Genomic DNA, 8470 nt, shown 5'->3' on the forward strand with positions numbered 1-8470 from the left:
CTCACAAGGAAACCTTTTCCCCAGGGCTTAAAGTCTCAGACTGCAGGGCTTTCCCTGGGATCACCTACTGCAGGGGTACTGCACTTTGGGGTCTGCCGCTGGCCATCCCAATAGCAGGATAAGGGACAAAGCACCCCTGGGGATACATCATGGAGCAGAGTTGTTGCTCTGTGCACTACATCCCTCCAGTCCTCCGCTCGTGGTGTGACCCACTCGCCCCAAAGCATCCCTGAGGGTCCCTCACCTCCTGTGCCCACGGGAGAGGTAGTCCCGGTTCAGAGAGCAGAGCTGCTGCTCCAGACGGAAGATGCGAAACGCCAGGTATGAGGAGGACACCACCAGGAGACAAATGCTGGGAGGAGGAACAAGCACAAGTGGTTGAGATGGATGATCCCAGCGTAGCCCTCTCCAATCCTCCCCACGCCACGGCTCCTATCAGCACACTTACAGCACAATGAAGATCTTCAGGAGCTGGTAGTCGGAGGGCCTGAGCTCCGCCACGCAGCTCTGCTCCACCTCCAGCTCCTCCTCGGTGTTTATTGCACTTTCTGAAATGCAAACCCAGAGTGAGCGGCACAGCGATGTCAGGCAGACACTCGTGCTCCTCCAGCGACCAGCAGCCTTCAAGCATCAAATATTCCTCCTCCATAGGTGCTACAGGCGCACACCGAGGGCTCAGACCCCACGGGGGGGGGTCTCATTCCCAAGACCCCATCACCGACCCTCAACCTCAATTCTGCCTGTCTGCAAGGCAGGAACACCCTCCACAAGAGAAGAGGATGGATGAACACTTATTTATGGAGGTGTACACCCAGCATTGTGTGTGGGGCAGAGCACAAATTTGCATCCTCACCTGAAACCAGGGGCTCCTCGGAGGTGAAGGAGCTCTCCTTGGCACTCAAGCTGCTGACGGAGGTCCGGTGGATGCACTGGTAGTCAGCGTCCGGCAGTGACAGTGACAGTGAGGCGGGTGACACCTTCCTCCACTTGCCCTCGGGGACAATCACCTCCTGCGGGAACAGCCCCAGGTGAGCTGTGCTGCTGGCAGCAGTTTCTCTCATGAAACCAGCAGCGTTGAGGACACGATGGGGCCAGATTCAGCCTCGAACCTTACAGCACCTCCATCGAGCACCAGCACCTCCAAAACATCATCCATGGGGAGAGCTGGCCCCATGGGGACACAGGTTCCTACTGCCATAGGAAGGACCTGCCCTCATGCCCCACATCTGCCCCAAATGTTGATTGCTGCCCCCTTCACCTCTCGGTCTGAAGCTCAGCGCAGTCCCCGTCACCCTCTGAGAGCTTCTCGCCCGCCTCATGGCTCAGCTTACCAGTACCAGTGCATCCCAGAGTAAAGAGGGGTGATAGCCAGCATGGAGTGGGGTTCCCCTGCCAGAAAGTCACGGGGCTGGAACTGCTGAAGGGCTGCACCCCTCAGAAGCACCAGGAGATGCTGCCAGCCTGGAATGCTCCCAATTCGCCCCTTGAAAAGTGTTCAGCTCCTGGGATGCCACCAGCCCATGGGGGACATCCCACTTGTCACCTCCTGGTTCAGTGTGCAGGGCCACTGGCCCACAGGTGCACCCTGATTGCCACCTGCTGCACCCAGCTTGATGCCCATAGACCTCAGCATCCCCATACAGCACCAATGGCTTCGTGACAGGGTAGGGACAGGGATGGGCCACGCAAATTTCACGGTGAGGACACATCCTCCTGGCTGGGGACACAGCCACCACAGGCAGAGCTGCATCCTGCAAGCGGCTGCCGGCTGAACTGCAGCACACGAGCGAGCCGTTCAACCCCCCGAGGGGGCCCGGCGGGCGCCCCTCTGCCCCCCGCTGACCTGCAGCCCACGAGCGAGCCGTTCAACCCACCGAGGGGGCCAGGCGGGCGCTCTTCTGCCCACAGGGTTTGTTCGTGGGGGTCCTTCCCGCTCCCAGAGCTGCCCTGACCCTCACCAGCGACACAGCATCGGGCTCCTCCGTCAGCTCCTTCAGGCTCAAGCTCTTCTTGCTGGAAACCTGGAGGGGAGAAAGAAACGGGCATTATGGTGCCGCTTCTACCTCCTTCAACCTGAGCCAGAAAATTGGACTAAGGTACCCAAATTGCCGCCCTGGCACAGGTGGCAGACACCCTCCAGGGTGGGGAGGGGCTCCAGCACTGCCTCCCACGTGCTTCAAAGGCAGGGAGAAGAAGAGGTCCTGGCAACCCTCCTCTCCAGCTTGAGAGCTGATGGATTTCTTCCCTCCTCAGGCTTTTTAATTCCACATTTTTTAAATTTTTTTTTGTTTCCTTTGTATGAATTTTCCTCCCCTTAAAACTTTAAAGCTAGGGAAAAGGCAGCGATACATGGAGCGGAAGAACTAGTATTACTACCAGATTATACATAATTTATATACACGCCCTGGGAGAGAGCAGAAACTCCGGGCTCTGCCTCCATCTTTCATGACCCAGAAAAGGCCATTGGCACCTCCCAGGGACAGCACGTGCACAGGGCACAGCTCCTGTCCCTCTTCCTGCCTCTTGCTGCAGAGCGAGGACAACCAGGAAGAGGTGGCAGGGCACCAGGGAGGGCTTTGGGAGCAGTCTGAAGCCTTGGATGTGGTGGTGAAGAGCTCTGTTCCCCAAAATGTAACCCAAGGGGCGAGCTCAAAGCCCCGCAGCCATCAGAACACCATCAGGGTGCAGGGCGAAGGGTACCTGCAGGTGTGTGCAGACTCTCCTCAGGACATCATAGACACTGTCACGGGAGATGAGGGACACGAAGATGTACTGCAAGAGAAAGAGAAAAACTGCCGGGAGCAATTCCCCCCATCTCGAATCCGGTTCCCCACAGGCAGGGGACAGGCAGACATGTCCCGCCCTTGAAGCTCCCCTTTTTCGGGAGCCACGTCCGTGCTGCAGGCATCTCCCTGTGGAGTTTCCCTGCCGCTATTTTTGCAGTCTGCTAAAACCTGGACCAGATTTTTTTGGGGCCAGTTTCATTCCCTCGCTGTCCCCACAGGTCCTCCTGCACTCAGCCCAAAGGGACACGGCAGCAAACAGGGTCAGGAGTGACCAAAACCATCCCCATGGATCAGCAGGAGAGGACATGGGGCAGTGCTAGCCTCACCCCACGCTCAGAGCAGCCTAGCAACCAGATCATGGCCCTGAATGGCCAAATGCTGCTTTATCCGACCTTCCCAAAATCCTATAGGAATGACCCCCTCCCTCTGAGTTTCAGGCAAAGATCTGGAAACACCGAGCAGGGCTACGTCAGCTCACCACAGCCACCATCACCCAATGTCGGTTAAAAGCTGGAAATTCTGTCCCTTAAACAAGTTTCCGGCCAGCTCGGGTTGAATGCCAGCCCAAACGCTTCCCCTGCTCGTGTTTAAGGAGTTTAAAGGTTTTATTTGATCCTGGCAGGGATTTGTCAGGCTCGGCCGAATTTCACTCAGCCTTTGCTTCGCTCAGAAACAAAGTGAAATTCGGAAACAAAAGCCAAGCCGCTGTGTTTGCCCTGGCCAGCTGCCAGCGCGGAGAGCAGCACTCCCTTCCCAACCAGGAACCACTTTGCTCTCTGGTCCCAAATCGACCAGGGCATTCCCCCGGCTGCGGCGAGGCCGGGTGCTGATGACGGAAGCGCCAGCATTACCTTTCTGCTGGAGTTGGTGGTGATGGCCAAGCCATTGGGCAGCAGCCGAGCCGTCTTGTGCTTTTTTATCAGCTGAACCGAGACCACCGGGATCACAACCTGGAGGGCAAAAAGACACGGGGACGGGCACAGCACAGGTTTGGGGAGTTTCTGTCGCAAGGCAGAGATTTAACACGCGTCGTAGTCGCGCCCCAAGCAGAGCAGCAACGCGGGGATCTGGCGTTTCCCAGAGACAGCTTGGCTCTCATTACAAGTCACGGCATCTGCCCTTCATTAATCTTGGCTCGGAGGGGGTTTCTACTCGATCGAAACAGTGAGGGCAGGGGGGAAAGCATCATCCAGAAAGTCAACCTAAGATCTGTCAGGAGAGACCCCCCTCCTGCTAGCTTAGGGCAAAAAGAAGGTGGGATGTAATTTATGACAGGGTAACTTCGCTGAAACCCCACACTTCCATCAGACATTTGTTTAAAGCAGCTGATATAAATAATTCAGTTCTTCAGCCTAGTTTTAAAGGAAGAAATCTCTCCCCAAGATCCCCATCAGCCACGAGACTAACGGGGCAACATCAGACTGTAAATCAAGAAGAAAAAAACAAGAGAGATTCAAATCTTGCCCCCCCCCGCCCCGCCAAAACCTTTGATCTTCCTTCAAATGCCACTGCGGCTCTTAGGGAGGTTTTGCATCAGGGAATTTTAAAACAAACCAATATTTGGTTTCCCCAGGCAGATACCGCAGGCAAGCAGAGGGGGAGGCACAGCTATGCTCCCCTTTGCCTTGGAGGCTTTTGAGGGTGATTTTGGTGGTATTAGGGTGAGGGAGGGGATAAGCCACAGCGATAGCCTGGGCTACAAGCCCTATGGGACTGGGGTCCCCCACATTACCTTGATGTCCTTCCCGAAAAGGTTTGCATAGAAGCAGAGCCAGTTTGGGGAGATGTAAAGCCTTCCCTGGATGAGGATGTCTCTCTGGAGGGCGCAGGAGCAAACTGCAAGGTAGAGGGGGGGGTTGCAGATTGTGCACCGCACCCCGCCATCCCCGCGCCCATCCCATGCGGGTGGCACCCACCTTTCAGCACACTCTCCTCCGTCGGGATGTCCTTGAACAGCTTGTGGTACTGGGAGTTGTACTTGCTAGCGGCCTGAAAATAAAGCAAAGTTATCCGGTGACCTTGCAGATAAAGGAGACCTAAAAAAAACCTCCAAACACCCGCCCTCGTGCAAAAAAACAAAACAAAACGAAACACACAAAAAAAACCTAAAATAATTTCCCTCTCCCCGCACCCGGGACCAGCGCAGTGGGGTCCCACCAGGCTGGGGACGGCGGGCCCGAAGGGCTGGAGGAGGGTCGGATGAGCCAGCACCCAGCGAACACTGTGCCATCCTCCCAGACGAACATTTCCCCTGGCACCTACAGAGGCTGCCGAGCCTCTGTGAGGAGCTGGTTCGCTCCCGGGCTCACCCACAGGCAATTTATTTTGACCAGTGGTTTCTCTCCTCCTCCTCGAGCTCTTCCCTTATCCGGGACACAGTGACAACACTTGCTTTGCGCCTGTCGCGCCGCGCCATCCAGCTATTTATATTCCCAGTGCCTCTTCAAAGCCTGTCACCAGCCGCAGGTTCGCCCTTAAATAATTCCCTATATAACTTAAAGGCTCTGAAGCTTTTGCCTTAAATCCACTCAACCAGCTCCATAAAGCAAATCTGTACTGCAGGAGGCAGCGCCCCGGACTTCGGGTTGCCCCCTGGGGACCCGGTGGTCATGGCTGCCACCCAGAATCCAAGGGGTGAGATGTTTTGCCTGGATGTGGAGAGAGCCAGCACGGTGGGGCTGGTTTGCAGGCAGAGCCCTCCTGTCTGCGGTGACAAGGTCACCTTTGCTCCACGCACCTTGTCACCGGATGAGCTGGGCCATAAGAGGATCAGGGCTCAGCATCACCTGGGGTCGGCTTAGATACCCCCTGAGATGCCGGGATGGTGGCGGTGGTGCTGGGAGCATTTCAGGGGGACACAGGGGGACACAGTGGGGGCTGTGCCATCACCTCCAAGCCACCACAAAGAAACACTCCCTAGTCCCGGCACAAACCCTTTGTCAACCCCATAACCCTCCCAGGTGCCTCTGAATAATCAGCAAAACGGTTTTTTTCTTCTATCTTCTTCATGGGAAGAGGCAAAATGCCTCCTCCTTCCACTCCTTCCTCTTTCAGAGGATCTCTTGTTTGTAGACAGATCATAAAACCCTACTTTGGGCACAACTTGAACAACCAAAAAGGTTCAAATGGAGGGGAACAGAGCTGCTTGCACTCAAGATTTCCACTTTCTGCTTTGCTCTGGGGAGAAAATCCTGGAAGCATTTGCAGGGCAGACCACAGACCCCACGGAACTGCCATCAGCTCCTCCGAAAACACAGGGAGAAGCCTCTGCTCCGTAGCAGGAGTGGCTGCAGCTGCACCTTCGGCACCCACAGCCCACGTTTGAGACTTCAGGCAGACTCCTCCGTGGCAAATGGCCGAGGTCAGGCTACAATGAACCAACCCATTCGCTCACAAAGCCATTTACCACTTCCCGGTGGCATTTCTTGATGTCCTCATCCTTCAGGGCTTCATTCAGGTGGAGGCTGGAAGGAAAAGTAATAATAATCAGGTAAGTGAAGAGCCCCAGGTCTGTCACCCACTCCCAAAAACACATGTGCTGTAAGAAGAGACAAGGCAAGACCGAAGAGAGACCCCGGCAAGCCACATTTTGGGTGTCTCAGTGATTTTCTGTAGCTTCAGGTATGCAGGAACATCACTGAGGTTAAATAACAGCTACAAGGGAAGGCTGAGCTCTGCCTGGCATCAGGCTGACAGAAAAATCCTCCCGACAATCTCTGCAGTGGAAACACCGGTCCCCTTCCCCAAACCCCTCTCCTCTCCCTGCTTTTATAGACCCAATATTTGAGGGCAAAAACAAATTGGGGACCCCCCTCACCCACTCTCCACTGGCCTGGAGGCAGCAGGGATGCTAAGAGAGGTAGAAACAGGAGGAAGAAGAGCAAATACTCGACCACAGAGCCAAGGACGTGGTCGTGGCACTGCCTCACCTGCTGTCAAGGGAATCCAAACTCTTCTTGTGCGATGCCTCCAGCTTCTCACGGCCATGCATGGGCTCGGGGCTCTTCAGGGGAGTGGCTTTTTCGTGCATGGGATTGGCGCTGCAAGGAGAAGCCTGTTAGCCCCCAGGGGGAAAGGAAAGAGGGGAGAGATGCATTTCAGGGCAGTAAATCCATCCCTGTCCACACAGAGACATTCTTATCTCTGCCACTCAAGGACAGCCAGGATGTTTCTGCAATGTCTCTGGTCACACGGAAACAAAGAAAACCAACAGCGTTTCTTGCCAGGAACTGCCCAGCACTCGTGGCTGAGCAGTGGGTCCCTCCAATCACGAAGCTCCTCTCCAGTGCCCAAGAAATAGAGACTAGGATGGGAAAAGAATCATGAATCTACAGAAATCCCTGGGGTGATGGAGATTTCGGCCAGTGAGGGCCAGGGTCTGCTCCTCCAGGTCTTCTCAGGACAGAGCTCGTGCTGAAGGCACCGGCTCCCTCCTTTAATCGCTCCCCTCTTGTTAAAGCCCGTTATTTACTATCATGAGTTTTATCAGACACACTTATCAGCTGTGACAGGTAAAGCAAACACGCTCCCAGCGCCGCGCAGGGAAGGTTATCATCTGGCGGGCCACAAAGGTGACGCTTCCGCCCTCAGCAAACCGCAACCGGAGATCACCGTGCCACGGCGCTTCTGGCACTGAGAGCCAAAGCGGAGCCCGATCCCACAGGACCAGTGCTGGAGCACTGATAAACCATTACTCGGTGAGGCTCACTGGCAGCTCGCAGCCGCACAGCGATGCGGTGACACTGACTCCAGCGGCACAGCAGAGGGGGCACACAGCCACTGGGCCTGCAGAGAGGAAGCTATTTGAGGGAAAAGAGCTTGGTGCAACAGGCAGGGTGTGATGCCAGAGCAGGTGGGGGCCAGGCAGGACGAGCGCAGAGCTGGAGCGCATCCCAGCATCCGCAGAGACGATGCTGCGGCGATGCGGCAGAGCCCAGGTGGAGAAGCCAACCCAAACCGCTTCCGAAATAAAAAGAGGGGCTCTTTTGCTGCTCCATGATTCCCTACAAGCACCCTGCTCCTGCTCTGAGGGGCTCATCCAAAGGGAAACCTATCTAAATTATCCCCCACGGACTCAGGAAGAGCCAGGACAGGGGGTGTTGCACCCCAGTGGCCTGAGAGGTGAAGCTGCATGAGCCCTCGTGTCCTACAGAAACACTGTCCTGACGCGATGGAGTCGGGCTGGATCCCGGCCGGAGGCAAGGGAGATGCTCCCTGGAGATGTAGCACGAACACGGGGCTGCAGAGAAACCAAACACGAGTCACCTGTGCTGTGCCGGGCCTCAAAGCCTGAGCACAGCGGGGACGGGGCAAAGAAACCGAGGTTGAGGGGCTTTTTTAGGAGAAGCTCAGGTCAAAGGATGTGTCTGGAGTGGAAGGGACGCTCTACTGACAAGAAGCACCAAAATAACAGCCCTTGGCATGGCACCAAAAGGTTTTCCCTGCCTGATTCCTTGGACACCTCATGCCTTTGGGATGGACTGCAAGCCCCACGCTGCAAACACCCCCAGGTGATGTCACGCTGTCTTGAAGTCGAAACTCATACCCTGGAGACAGCAGAGCCTTCCTCCTCCTTGCCTCCATGCTGGAAAAGAGGCTCCAACCCACTCCAGAGCCTCCCGCTCTGGACCTCAGCCCACTCCAGCTTCCCCCACGTCATCCCTTAAATCCCCAAGTGGTTGTGC

General features: G+C 55.9%; 1 protein-coding gene across 1 annotated transcript; it reads right to left on the bottom strand.

The window, feature by feature from the left end:
• Nucleotides 1-240: 240 nt before the first annotated feature.
• Nucleotides 241-6816, bottom strand: GRAMD2 (GRAM domain containing 2). The gene is made up of 10 exons (XM_010187008.1): nt 6716-6816; nt 6193-6250; nt 4703-4775; nt 4519-4622; nt 3638-3736; nt 2701-2772; nt 1959-2021; nt 854-1010; nt 449-548; nt 241-352 (listed from the first exon to the last, which is right to left on the bottom strand). Exons 1-10 carry the CDS (start codon nt 6814-6816, stop codon nt 241-243), a joined length of 939 nt encoding a protein of 312 aa, XP_010185310.1.
• Between the last annotated feature and the right edge of the window lie 1654 nt (nt 6817-8470).

The sequence above is a fragment of the Mesitornis unicolor genome, unplaced genomic scaffold (assembly GCF_000695765.1).
Source record: "Mesitornis unicolor isolate BGI_N332 unplaced genomic scaffold, ASM69576v1 scaffold30576, whole genome shotgun sequence".
NCBI lineage: Eukaryota > Metazoa > Chordata > Aves > Mesitornithiformes > Mesitornithidae > Mesitornis > Mesitornis unicolor.